The 14,127-nt window shown below is 49.3% G+C and overlaps 1 protein-coding gene across 1 annotated transcript in view; it reads left to right on the plus strand.

The window, feature by feature from the left end:
• The first annotated feature begins 3,790 nt into the window (after positions 1 to 3,790).
• Nlrc5 (NLR family CARD domain containing 5) overlaps positions 3,791 to 14,127 on the plus strand; it is a 55,860-nt gene continuing 45,523 nt past the window's right edge. The window contains 9 exon segments of the mRNA XM_051168563.1: positions 3,791 to 3,948; positions 4,645 to 4,948; positions 5,582 to 5,641; positions 6,195 to 6,263; positions 7,413 to 9,072; positions 10,801 to 10,884; positions 11,022 to 11,105; positions 13,227 to 13,310; positions 13,425 to 13,514. Coding sequence (XP_051024520.1) covers positions 4,657 to 4,948; positions 5,582 to 5,641; positions 6,195 to 6,263; positions 7,413 to 9,072; positions 10,801 to 10,884; positions 11,022 to 11,105; positions 13,227 to 13,310; positions 13,425 to 13,514 — 2,423 coding nt within the window. The 5' untranslated portion in view covers positions 3,791 to 3,948; positions 4,645 to 4,656.

Below are 14,127 nucleotides of genomic sequence, written 5' to 3' on the forward strand. Positions count from 1 at the left end.
TACTAGCTGGAGAAGCTTTGAGCTTCCAATCTGCTCATTTAGAGTTGCTTGTTCTGCTTACTTTTTGAATCAGCAGGGAGACCCTATCTCATGCTGCCCCTGGTGGAACATTGCGCTCAATAAAAGGCTTCTCTGGAGCGATCCTTTCTTGCCCAATGTGGTTATTATCATTGGTAGAGAGGTCTAGGCTGGTAGCACAGAGAGAGATGGCAGCCGGGCAGAGGTCTCTATCTCTGGCAGCAGCTGCAGCCTCGGTGGAAGCAGTGACAACAGCAGGAGTGGCCGGAATGCTACTGAAGAATTCTAGACAGAGACTATGACAGAGATGATGGGGAACAGGGGTGACAAAGGGCTGTGGAAGCAACTGTGGCTGGAGCAGGGCCTCTTGCAGCTGGGCTATACTGTCCTCCAGGTATCTGTGGAGGTTTTAGGCAGCCGGGCTGTCATAATGGCAATGCTGGTTCCCACAAGAAGGGCTGCTCAAGAGACATGTCCCCACTCAAAACAACCAGGCACAAGGAAGAGTTGACAATCAAGGCTCCTCATCCACTTTGTTTATTTGAAAGGAAAGTAAACATGAAGACCAAACATTAGCATTCCTTTTTTAATTGATTTTTTTCATATAATATATTCTGATCATGTTTTCCCCTTCCTCACCGCCCCCCCCAGAACCTACCCATCCAACTTGTGTTCTCTTTTTACCAAAAAACAAAAACAAAGAAAGCAAAAACCATGCACACAAAAACAAACCAAAAAACCCACCTTCCCTTTTGCATAGATTGGTGAGCCGTGAGGGGAGAGGTTTGATGATGACATCCTCTTTAGAGCTGAGTGTCCCAAGTCTCTCACTCTCTATGCGTTGTCCAGTTGTGGAACACTAACGTTCATAACAATACTCAACACCTGGCAAAGGCTACTTAGGGAGAGCTGTGTGCTAACATCTGTCTTAACTAGGTTGTCCAGACCTAACAAACTTGCCCTTGGCCACTATTCAACATGAGAGTGAAAATTATTGGCACAGAACATCCAGAAAAGCTTTGAGCATCTATTCTGCCCATTTGTAGATGGTATGACTGAGGCACACATTTTGCCATGTCTTGCACAGCTTGGTCCTGGAAACCTGGGGTAACGCAGGAGTGAAGAAACAACAGACATACTCAGAAAAGCAGGGAGCTGGTGGGTTGTGCTTGCTCTGATGGAGGGCACCTACTGTGCTACCCAGGAACTTAGTTGTGTTTCTAATGCATAGCACAAGGAGAAATGGATAGCTAGTAGCAATGGGAGGTCACTGCTGTCTCAGGCTGTAAACATCCATAGAGAGGAAGTTGTGGTCCATGCTTTCACACTATCGACATTCATACTGCCACCAGGGCTTTGCAATTTCCACCCATCTCAGGATTGGTGGGTTTGCCATGTTCGTGTTCATGTCAATAAGACACACTCACCCAGGCCTTCTCCACCCCACCCCCGACAACAGAAAAGAAACTAGCTGTGAGTGTGTCAGCTAGGTTCAGCTGGGTAACAAATAGCTTGTCCCCAGAGCAGCTCTTCCTGCCTTTGCTTTCCTGATGTTGGGAGCATAGCAGTGCTCATCCACATTTTTCTCTGGCTCAGACTCAGGCTAAAGGAATATCCAAGATCTCAAATGGAGCAGGGAGAAGGGATCAGGAGATGGCACATATTGGCTCCTGAAACATCTACACAAACGTGGCCTGTGTCATTTTTAATATATTTCACCAGATAAATGAAGCTTCACAACCATATCAAATGCAAGGGGATGGTGTCCTGTGATACCATAAGGGTCCAGAAAGGGGGGCAAGGCATTTGTAAATGTCCCCAAGGCTCACCACGATGAATTAGTAGTAAGCTGGGTCTGTAATCATCTCCTGGCTCTGGGCCATGGATCTTTTTGCTGAAATCCTGGTTCCAAGGCTGTTTTTCACAGAAGTCGCCACATCTATAATGACTTGATATGCTGTCTCCCAGCAATGGTCATTTAAAGAGCTTGGTGTCTCTTTCCAAGAGGTGGGGCACCTGTAGGAAAACAAAGTCTCCATGTTTGGCTGATGTGAGGATAAGGGACCGCACCAGTGTCACCTGTCCCGACCTCTTTTTCATCTGTCACCAGGCAACGTGGCGGCCAGATAGCATCGCCCAGTAAGGAAGCCATACCCTCACACAACCTTAGGGCAAAAATCGCACAAAGCCTTTGTCTCATGCTACCTGAGTCTCCAAGGCTTTGGAAGTTACTGACGTGGGAGCCAAGAAATCTTGCTATCACCTTGGTATTTGACCTTGGATATTTCCTTCTCTCTCCCTTGACCCAAGACATTCAATCTCCAGGCACAGTAGTGCTAGCCTAAGGATCATGGATATGAGCACATTGCTAGGCTTATAAGCTCTGTGTCTATGCAGAGACAACTGCCAGAAGTCTAATGAAGGGAGGAGCCTGGAGGAAGCTGGCACATTGGCCCAGTCAGCCCCGATGCATGCCCAGGATATACAATAGATGTAGTGAGGCCAGCTCATGGGCGGGCCTAGAGTTAGAGGTGCTGTCTCTTAGATGTGTGGATTGGCTAGCCTTTAGTACAACCAGAGAGTACCATGCCTAACACAGTATGTGTTTTCTGAGTGTTGCCACTGTTGATGGAGAAATATACCCAAAATACAGCTTATTCTAGCCTACATAGACCATCTTTTATATTGACCCATTCATGACTGTTTGCTATTCATGATGCCTCTGATCTTTAAGTATTATAAATAATTGTGCCATGAGCAGTTTTGTAATTAAAAAAAAAAACGTTGTGCATCCATGATGGCTTCCTACTGCATATGGAATTACTAGCTCATGCCAGGCAATGGTGGTGCACACCTTTAATCCCAGCACTCGGGAGGCAGAGACAGGTGGATCCCTGTGAGTTGGAGGCCAGCCTGGTCTACAAAAGCGAGTCTAGGACAGTCAAGGCTACACAGAGAAGCCCTATCTCGAAAAACAAAGACAACCCCCCCCAAAAAAAACTAGCTCATAATCATCACCCATTATTTTAGACTTCTGCTTTTGTCCTTGGCCTTCTGTCAGAACCCTTCCCAGCAGGCTCATGGTGAGCTTCAGCCTAGAGAGGGGGAATTAGGCTGGAGAGATGGTTTGCAGTTAAGAGTTCTTGTGGCTTTTTCGGAGGTCCCAGGTTTAGATCCCAGAGCCCACATCAGACAGCTTGGAACTTGTAGCTCCAGCTCTGGGGAATCCAGTGACCTCTTCTGGCCTGTGCAGGTGCCCACACACATGCCCATAAATGCAGAGACACAGTCACATAAATAAAAAATAAAGCTAAATCTTTGCAAAGAGAGAATTGGCTTAAAGAGAGAGCAAGCAGATGTTATTAGTTAAGACTTGGCTCCACTATAAGCAGAAATCCTTAAATGACAATGTTTTGAACCAAATAGGAATGTATTTCTCAGTTATATAATAGAAGGCTAAAGCTGCAGAGTGCAGGGAAAGTAAGCAACTTTATCCACACATTCCTCAGCACCGGCTTTTACCTCATGAGCAAACATGGCTGCCATCCTGTTAACATTCCAGCTGCCAGGAAGAAGCAAAGGAAGACATAACAGTTCACTTGCATCCCACTGGCCAAACCCCCACGGTGTGGCTGCATCCAACTATCAGGGGTGTCCAGTCTGTTCTGGATGACCACCCAGACTGAAAGCAGCATATATGGACCACAGAAACAGCATCCTTAGAGTCTTGCATACTTTTGATGAGCTGACGGCCCCATTCTGCTTTAGCCAGGATATAGTCACGGATCGAAAGCGGGCCCCCATCTCAGAAGCTGACTGTGAGCAGACGCGTCAGCGCACCGTGGAGAGGCCAAGTTATTTTTCTGTTGCTGTGATAGAAAACACTGACAATAGAGAAAGGATTCGTCTGTCTCACAGTCCATTACATGGGTAAGTCAGGGTGGCAGAAGTTGCTGGTCATCATGTCCCCTGGATGGGGAGGCCTGGTAACACTCAGAGGAAGGATAGCTGGCTACCAAGAAGAGACTTGACACCCTATGAGCATATACAGGGGGAGGAGGTCCCCCTCAGTCATAGTCTTAGGGGAGGGGAGTAAGGGGAAAACGGGAGGGAGGGAGGAATAGAAGGATACAAGGGATGGGATAACAGTTGAGATGTAATATGAATATATTAATAAAATATATTTTAAAAAGAGAGAGAAATAGCTCTCTGCAAATAACTGCACACAAAAGCCTGATATGCATGTATTATTAATGATCCATCACAGCATAATACTGTCAATAAAGTAATGATCTCTTGAGATGTTTAAAATACCTAAATTAAAAAAAAGAAGTTGCTGGTCGTGTTGAATCCACTGTCAGGAAGCAGAGAGTGGTTAACGCCAGTGCTCAGTTCCCTTCCTTCACTTCATACAGCCCAGCATCCCCTGCCTAGGGATCCACAGGCAAGATGGACCTCCCCATATCAATTACTGTAGTGCAGATAACCCCCCCCCGACAAAAACAGCCCGAGGCTCATCTCCCAGATGATTCTAGATTCTGTCGGGTTAGCAGTTAACACATCCTCACAGGCCACCTACTCCAGCCTGCCTGCCCCCAGCTCACCTGTCTCCCCTCATGTCTGCAGGACCAGCTTTCGATGGACTCCGAGAACTTCCAAGTGGACACCGAGAACCTGTGGGCCTGGCTTGTGAGGCTCATGGGTCAGAATTTAGAGTGGCTGAGCGCCAAGGTTAGGTTCTTCATCCCTACCGTGGACCCGGACTACAGCAACGAGACCCCCGATCCTGAGGTCATTCGCCATCAGCTCTACAGGCTGTACACCCAAGGCCTGGCCACCTGGCAGTCTTTCATCCACTGTCTGTGCATACAGTGTGATGTGCCTCTAGAGCTGGAGGTTCCACTGCTGAGCATCTGGGGCCAAAGAGATGGTAAGGGCCGACATGGGAGGGACAAGGCTGGTGGCACAGCCTTGTGGCCTGTAGAGCTTCAGAATCCCTAGGGACCCATCTGGCCACACAGAGAGGCCACAGTGTAGCCAAATGCCTGCAGTGTCTAAGAGGCTTCCCTTCTGCAGTGCAACCAGAGGACCTGAGCCTCTGCTGATAAGAAGGAAAGATTTGACTGTTCTATTCAGCACCTTGAGCGCAGTGCTGAGGAGGAGCATAAGACACAGAGGGACAGGAAGTCCCTAGATAGAAAGTGGGAACTCAACTATGAGCTCTACCAGTGTGGAGGTGTGGATACATATTCACACACACATGAGCAGGTAGCACATGTATACATGTAAACATGTACACCACAGATATGTGTGCAGACAAAGATCCTCACCGGCATGTGCACACACACACACACACACACACACACACACACACACACATACACACTGTGTCCACTGCTACCTGCAGAGTGTACCACTTGCTTCCCTGAGGTGACCGGGTGTCAGCTTTACAACCCATGGGGCTTGCAGCTGTTCCCAGAGCAGACAACCACTCATGCACCCAATAGCCTCATGACATTGTATTCCACATTCTCAGAGGCATATGTTCTGCTCTGTCTTACAGAATTCTCTAGGCAGCCAGGAGCTGGTGAGGAGAGCTGTCCTGGACCTCTGCTGCACCATGGTGAGCTCTGGGGCTAAGGCTTGGGGTGTCAGCAAAGCTGCTGAGTCTTCACCTTGAGCTAGTGAACAGCCATTTCTTCCTCTGTACGAGGACCAAGCCCCACTTCCACCCTCTCTGTGACTTTCAAGGCCTGCCCTACTACCTTTTACCAGGGATCTAATTTGGAGCCCCAGAGGAGACTGGCTATGGCTGGCCTTGGCCCTGGAGATCCCATGCGAGCTGTCACCCTGGGAGTGTCTTCTGACGCTCCTCTCCTCACCTCATGGGATTGTAGGATGGCAGGCATCATGTCATGATTTTGATTGACAAGAACCAGTTGCAGGCTCCACCAACTCTTCCAGAGCCTGTCCCTTCCCTGGTGGACACGGTGCTTAGGACGCCCTGCTGAGGGCCTGTTCAGAGCTGGGAGCTTACTGGGGAAACTAAGGGAGTGGCCTTCTCAAAATCCCAGGGTGTCCTTCTCTGCCTGGGGCCACTAGTGGAATAGAGCATCCCAAAGGTGTTGCCTGGGTCCTCACTTTCTCCCCCCATGCCCTTGCTTTTCTCTCTCCAGGTGTCAAGCGTCCTACTGAGAGCTATGGGTCCTCACCCCGCCGGAAACACAGCAGGAAACAGCAGATAGGTGGGTTATGGGAGTAAGAAGCCTGACATAGGGTTAGGTTGTCCTGAGGTTGATCGCTGTCAGATTCTAGGCCTTGGCCTCTGGCTGCAAAGCTTCTGAGGCCAGCAGCTTGTTTTCCAAACCGCCAAGGGAGAAAGACTGAAGATCTTGAGTGAGCAGAGGAGGAGACAAGCTATTTCAAGGACATATTTGTCATCTAGGCTCTTCCAAACTGTCCTCAGGGTGGTAGAAACACCAGGGTAGTAACCAATGTGACCTCAGGCCTGAGTCCTCAGTGGCCATGTTGGGGGTGGGAGAGGATGGAGGTGATGAAGGTGTCATGGAGACTCTCTAGGCAGGAGACGCATGGAGACACAGGGCACTGAGGCTAGGCCATGGGGAAGAGGAGAAAGGAAACTTCCTTCATCCTCTACCAGTGGTCCAGAATAGTCCTTGACCCAGTCCTCATATGCAGACACACTCCACCAACCATGGGCATAACCAGAAAATTCACATCTATATGAAATAGGCTGCTACCTCAGTCTTTTCTGGAGTGGGGGTTGAGGATGAGTCTCCCCAATGACCCAGAAAGGAAGAAACTGACCCTTGGCATAGCAGGAGGCCTACTGCAATGGTCTGATTGGCTGGTACAAAGCCTGCAGTTTGTTGATTCCCACTCTCAAGGGAAGGATGCAGAGCTTGCATCTGCCATAGCTACCGCAAAACAAGTACCTCCCCCAGCTTACTGAAAACTACATCAACTGTATTGCCCTGGAAGAGAGAGATGTGACCAAGGGTCCATCACCACCTCCCTGGGTAAATGGCCTATGTTGCTGTGCAACCAACTCCCTCTGGGAATATGCATGACTTTAAGAACCTCCATTGTGCCCTTGACACTTGCTCCCATGCACACATAGCTGGGGCTAAAGACAACCCCGGCCAAGCCAGGCATGGTGGCATACATCTTTAAGCCCAGCACTCAGGGAGGCAGAGGCAGGTGGATTGCTGTGAGTTCGAGGTTAGCCTGGTCTACAAAGTGAGTCCAGGACAGCCAAGCCTACATAGAGAGAAAAAAAAAAAAGACAGCAGCAGCTCAATCATGGGGTCCCAGAACATGTATGTATTAAGTGTGAGAGCTCTACCTTCATACCTTTACTGTGCCCCCTGCAGAGTTGGCCAAGAAGTATCTGAAGCTCCTGAAGACCTCTGCCCAACAATACCACAGTGGTGAATGCTGGGTAGCAGGCCATACTCTTGCCTGCCCACGGGCCTACATCCCTCCAATTCTGCAGTGGAGCCGGGATACAGCACCCTTGGATGCTCAGGAGGGAGTCAAGATAGGACACCCCGAGGCAGCAGATGACAGTGAAGCGTGCATCCAGGATCTCTTCAGGACCCACAAGGGACCTCGGGTGACAGTGCTTCTGGGGAAGGCTGGCATGGGTAAGACCACTCTGGCACATCGGCTCTGCTGGAGGTGGGCTGGTGGTCAGCTGGACCGCTTCCAGGCTCTGTTCCTGTTCGAGTTCCGCCGGCTCAACATGATCACACATAAGCTGACACTGCCCCAGCTCCTCTTTGATCTGTACCTGACGCCAGAGTCAGATCCTGATGCTGTTTTCCAGTACTTGAAGGAGAACGCCCATCAAGTCCTACTGATCTTTGATGGGTTGGATGAGGCACTCTCTGCTGGTTCCATGGGTGCTGACAACGCAGGCTCCGCCCTCAACCTCTTCTCTAACCTCTGCCACGGGACCCTCCTGCCAGGCTGCTGGGTGATGACCACCTCGCGTCCTGGGAAACTGCCTTCCTGTGTGCCCACAGAGGCAGCCATGGTGTACATGTGGGGCTTTGACGGGCTACGGGTAGAGAAGTACGTTAGCTACTTCTTCAGTGATGTGCTGTCACGGGAATTGGCCTTGGCAGAGATGAGAACCAATGGGCGTCTCCGAGGTATGTGTGCGGTACCTGCACTGTGTGAGATTGCCTGCACCTGCCTCCACCACCATCTGCTTCCTGGAAGCTCTTCGGGCCAGTCTACAGCCCTCCTGCCCACTGTAACCCAGTTGTACCTGCAGATGGCAGTAACTTTTAACCCCAGTGAGACTCTGCTTGCCACATCCATGTTGGGCCTTGGAAACGTGGCTCTAAGGGGACTGGACACTGGGAAGGTCATCTTCTCTGTGGAAGACATCTCTCCCCCGCTAATGGCTTTTGGAGCTGTCCACAGCCTCCTGACCTCCTTCAGTATCCATACCTATTCTGAGCACCAAGAAACAGGCTATGCTTTTGTACACTTCAGCCTGCAGGAATTCTTTGCTGCTCTGTATCTGATGGCCAGCGACACGGTGGACAAAGATAAACTCGCTGAATATGTCACTCTCAATTCCCAGTGGGTGCAGAGGACCAAACCTAAGCTGGGCCTCTCGGACCATCTCCCTACCTTCCTGGCAGGCCTGGCATCCCACACCTGCCGCACATTCCTTTGCCACCTGGCTCAACAGAATGAAGCCTGGGTGAGCTCCAGGCAGGATGCTGTTGTCCAGGTACTGAGGAAGCTGGCTAGCCGAAAGCTTACAGGGCCAAAGATGATAAAATTGTGTCACTGTGCGGCCGAGACCCAGGAACTGGAGCTGGCAAAGTTCATTGCCCAAAGCCTTCCCTTGCAACTCTCCTTCCACAATTTCCCACTGACCTGGGCAGACCTGGCTGCAGTGGCCTACATTTTGGAGCACAGGGCTGTCCCCGTTCACTTGGATTTTGATGGCTGCCTACTGGAGCCCCACTGCCCAGAGGCTCTGGTAGGATGCAGGCAGGTGGAGAATCTCAGGTGGGTCATGTCAGAAAAGGGGTAGGGAAGGAGAGGGAGGAACACTGCTCTTTGGGAGGGTGGGAGGCCAACCAGTTTGGCAGAGAGACTGGATTCAAGTCTTGACTTTCAGAATGTTCCATCATCATTTAGTGTTTAACACACTGTGCCTTGATCAGACCCATCCCTGGGGTCCCGTTGTACCTTTCTCTTGCCTGTGACTTCTTGACTCTCCTATCTCTCTGGCAGTCGGGGACTGGAGTATTAGACATGGGCTGTGCTGCTCAAGGCTGTTTGACCATGGACAAGTTATGTATTACCTCCCTAAAGGGTGTTTCTCCATGCCTGTAATGAGTTCACAAGTCCAGAGGGCGTGGGAGAATAAGGTGGGAAGATGTCGGGCTCTGTATCTATCAGCAAAAGAACGTGCAAAGCTGTAGTCCCGGTGATAAGCCTTCCCAAAGTCCCCTTGGAGTGTATGGCTCTGTCATAGATAAGACAGAAGCAGGAGGCCTGACCCCATGTGGTCATGCAGGAACCCCAATCCTTCCTCCAGCACCCCTGCAGGCATCCTAGCTGTCAGGTCAGTGCTGAATCATGGGTGCCCCCTGTGCTCTGACTTGGAGGAAGGGAAAAGGTGACCTTGGAGGAATGTGTTTAAAGGCTACTACCATGGAAGTAGGGCACATCCGATCCAGTCAGAGCACATCGCTGAAAACATCCACGCAGCCACTTTGGGCTGCAAGAGAAGCCGGAAATGTCACCTCTGGCTGGAAAACGACTTCCTGCTATCACTCTATTTCTTGTTCTCCTCCTTCAAATCAACCCCAATTTTTATTTACAAAGCATACGTGTCAATAGACTGAAAACACTTTAGACATCCCAGTACATAGCAGCTCAGCCCAGCCCCCTGAGGTTCAGTTTTATTACATAAAGTCTTTTATTATTTGAACTACTGAATGCAAGAAAGAAACATAAACAGCATAGAAAACAAAATAATCAAGTAAGAGAAAATATCTCCCCTTCCATTAAACAAATGTACTGGATAACATTTCTATAAAACAAAGAGGTTAAGGGAAAGGGGGCGATCTTGTTTTTGAACTGATACAAAGTTGAATTTTTTTTAAATCAATCTGTGAGGTGAATTGCACTTCCTCTCAAGTCTGCGCATCTTGATAATTAGCTCTTTGTTGTTGTTTCTCTTTCCGAAGAAAGTTTCTTGAGTTTGGGGAGATGGCTCAGTGTGTAACAGGGCTTGCTGAAAAAAAAAACAGGACCTGAGTTCAAGTCCCCAGCACCCATGTAAAAGCTGAGCATAGCCTCTCATGCCTGTAACCATAATGTTGTGGGGCGGAGACAGACAGATCCCCAGCGCTCCCCTGAGTTCACTGCCAGCCAGCCAGCCCTAGGCTAAAGAGTGATTTTCAGGATCAGTGAGAGACAAAAAAAAAAAAAGTGATAAGGATCATTGACATCCTCTGGCTGTCACAGGTGCACATGGGTGATGAGCGTGCACACATGCACAAGCTTTGCTTGCCATGATTTATGCTGTATGTAACTGTATTTCTATGGGAGACATGGACAATCGATTTGACAAATAAAGAAGCCAGTGCTGTAAGCTGTACTTCTTGCTACTCTGACAATACAATGATGGCTCTGCTACTGTGATGCCCCATGGACCACGGCCAATGATGCACTGCCAATCACGAAGCTCACCCAGAACTGACCCATTTCGCTTCTCTCCTGCAGCTTTAAAAGCAGGAAGTGTGGGGATGACTTTGCTGAAGTCCTGTGCAAGAGCTTGCCTACCATGGGGAGCCTGAAGATGCTGGGGTGAGCCAAGGCTTGCAAGCAAGACTTGCCGCTGAGGATGTCTGGCACACTCTTCCCTACTTTGTCCTGTAGACAGAACCCTGGCCAGCCCCGTTTTCCATCCCCATTCCTCTCTACTGTCTTCGCTTGTCCTGTAGGTTAACTGGAAGTCAGATTACAGCCCGAGGCATCAGCCACCTGGTACAGGCTTTGCCCCTCTGTTCCCAGCTGGAGGAGGTCAGGTGAGTGATCTACAGGAGGGCAGTGGTGGCGCATGCCTTTAATCTCAGCACACAGGAGGCAGAGGGGAGGGGATCTCTGTGAGTTCAAGGCCAGCCTGGTCTGCAGGGGGAGTGATCTACAGGAAGGCTCTCTTGCCTGGGTGAAGAGATCACTTTCTAGCGCTTAGGACACTCCTGGAGCTGCCTTATTCCATCAGGGACCAGCTAGACGAGGAGACATCGGTCCACGAGTGAGGCGGACTGAATCCAAAGCAACGCCTCTTGGGCTCCAGCAGGGTGCATATTTGGGGCCACCTTGGGGGATCATGAGTTTTGGGCTCCCTCCCCTTATTCTGGGACCCTAGGAAAAGGAATCCAGGTGTTTAGGCAGAATGCAGACACTGTGGGTACACATAAGTGCATAGTACAACACATAACTTCACGTTCCTGCACTTGAGTGCACACTTGCAAAAAAGTACACACTCACCTAACTCAAGGGTGTGTCTTATGCCTATTCGCAGGTGGGTACATGTGTGTCACATATAGCCAGACTTAGATGCAGGCCATGCTGGCTGAGTACATCTGTACAGAGTACTTCTTGCTTGGTTTGCACATACAGACATGCTTAGATGCAGCACAAACTGGCTGAGCACATCTGCACAGTATACTTCTTGCTTGTGTTTGGAATTGATTGCTCCAGGGAAAAATGGAACCAGGGACCCTCTACAATAGTCTTTTCAAAATTTTGTTAATTTTAATTTTTTCTTTTATTTTTTGAGATCAAAACATAATTACATCATTTCTCCCTTCCACTCCCCTCCTCCAAGCCTCTCCTTTATCTCTTTCAGAATCATCGGCTCTTTTCCCGTTAATTGCTATTGTATGCATGCATGTATGTGTATAGACATATATATTCCTAAATATAACCCTCTCAGTCTGTAAGTGTTACTTGTGTGTATGTTTCCAGGTCTGACCATTTGATATTGGATAACTCATTGTTGTGCTCTTCCATGGGGATAACTACTTCTCCCACTCCTAGCATCCCTTAATTGCCTGTAGTTCTTTGTGTAGAACGGAGGGCTTTCCCCCATCCAGTTTAACATGTCTGTTGATGCTGTCCTTGTTACGCTCATGTTTAGGCAGTCATGTTGCTGAAATTCTGAGTCTAGCTTCTGACATTACCAGGAGACACAGTCTCAGAAAGAAATCCTTGATCTGATTTAGCTTTTGTTGTTGTTGTTGTTGTTGTTGTTGTTGTTTTCAAGACAGGGTTTCTCTGTGTAGCCTTGGCTGTACTGGACTCACTTTGTAGACCAGGCTGGCCTCGAACTCACAGCGATCCACCAGCCTCTGCCTCCCAAGTGCTGGGATTAAAGGTGTGTGCCACCACGCCCAGCTGATATGCTTTAGTTTTATATAGCTCCTTTCTGAGATTCAGAAAGGCAACCCCTGAACCTAAGCAGACTCACTCAGGAAGTAGCATACAGCACTTACAGAATGAAACACAAGCTGGCCAGTCCCTGCTCTACCCTGTAATGGGACCTCTGGGCAATGGTCATTCTGGCTGGGATGAAAGTTTAAACCATTGATCTCCTGTTGAAATTTTCTTTCTCAAGCGACTTTAATCTTGGCCTCCACTACCCCTTTTATTTACTCACTTACTTGCTTGCTTATGTTTAATTTCCCCTGTTGCTCTCAATTATTCTCGCATCATTTATCCATCTGTCCCTCCAGCTGGGATATAGGTAGGGACAGTGAGGTCAGAGAGTCTGTTCTGAGCTCTGGTAGTTGTGGCCAGAACTGAGCCTGGAAGTAGAGTCCTTCAGCCTCCCAGAGAGACTTCACTCATCGGGAACCTTGGTGAACTGAAGAATCAGGCGCAGTGGCGCACACCTGTAATCCCAGCACTCAGGGAGGCAGAGGCAGGCAGATCGCTGTGAGTTCAAGGCCAGCCTGGTCTACAAAGTGAGTCCAGGACAGCCAAGGCTATGCAGAGAAACCCTGTCTCTAACAGACAGACAGACAGAAGACTCAGGTATGTTGTACAGCTAAGCCCAGGGAGCAGACCTCACTTCATAAGACTGTCACCCACCACCTGGGGCTTCCACACAGCTGAGGGATTTGTCCTTGGTCTCCCTGCAGTTTGTATGACAACCAGCTCAAGGACCCAGAGGTGCTGAGTCTTGTGGAACTGCTCCCTCGCCTGCCCAAGCTCCAGAAGCTTGAGTAAGTAGTCTTTGCCCCCCCCCCCAGCCAATCCCTTTCCTGGCCCATGCCACACCTTCCTTTGCAGACCATGTCAAGGGTATCCACCCCTGATTCTTTGCCGCAATTATGCAGCCTGAGCAAAAACAGCTTCTCCGTGTCAACCCTATTGTCCCTGGTGAAGGTGGCCATTACATGTCCTACTGTCAGAAAGCTGCAGGTCAGGTGAGCAGGTCTTCAAGGTCTTGGGCAAAAGGAAAGGGGCAGGGGAGTGAAAGATGGGAAAGGGGAGGTCCCTAGCTGATGAGATCTGTGTGTGCATGCCACAGTCAGCTTAATTCGCAGCTGGAATCTTGCTCGGGTCTGGTGCACAATAAATAGGAAAGATGCATGGATGAATGGGGGGATGAATGGATAGATGGATGGATGGATGGACAAAACTGGAGCGCAACCAAATGAGTACTTAGGTGCGTGTCGCTCTCCATGGTCCTGAAACAGCACCATCCCATTGGCTCATGATGTAGGTCGAGTTTCTTTATCAGAATACAGTTGTAACTCTCGGTTTTTAAAAAGAAACTCTCAGAGGGTATGGTGATGCATACTTCCAGCACTCGGGAAGATTAGGAGTCCAGTGCTAGCCTGAGCTTCATAGTGAGTTCAAGGCCAGCCTGGCTTACATGACACTTTGCCTTAAGAAACAGAAACAAAAACCCTTTCACCTTGTCTTACTGACCTTACAAAAGCGGGCTCTGTGGTGGCAGAGGCCTTATGACCTGTGCTGGGGCTCTTTTTCCAGGTCTCCTTTCTTCACTATCATTTAGAAGACTAAGCTTTCCAT

Source organism: Acomys russatus, chromosome 26 (assembly GCF_903995435.1).
Source record: "Acomys russatus chromosome 26, mAcoRus1.1, whole genome shotgun sequence".
Lineage (NCBI taxonomy): Eukaryota > Metazoa > Chordata > Mammalia > Rodentia > Muridae > Acomys > Acomys russatus.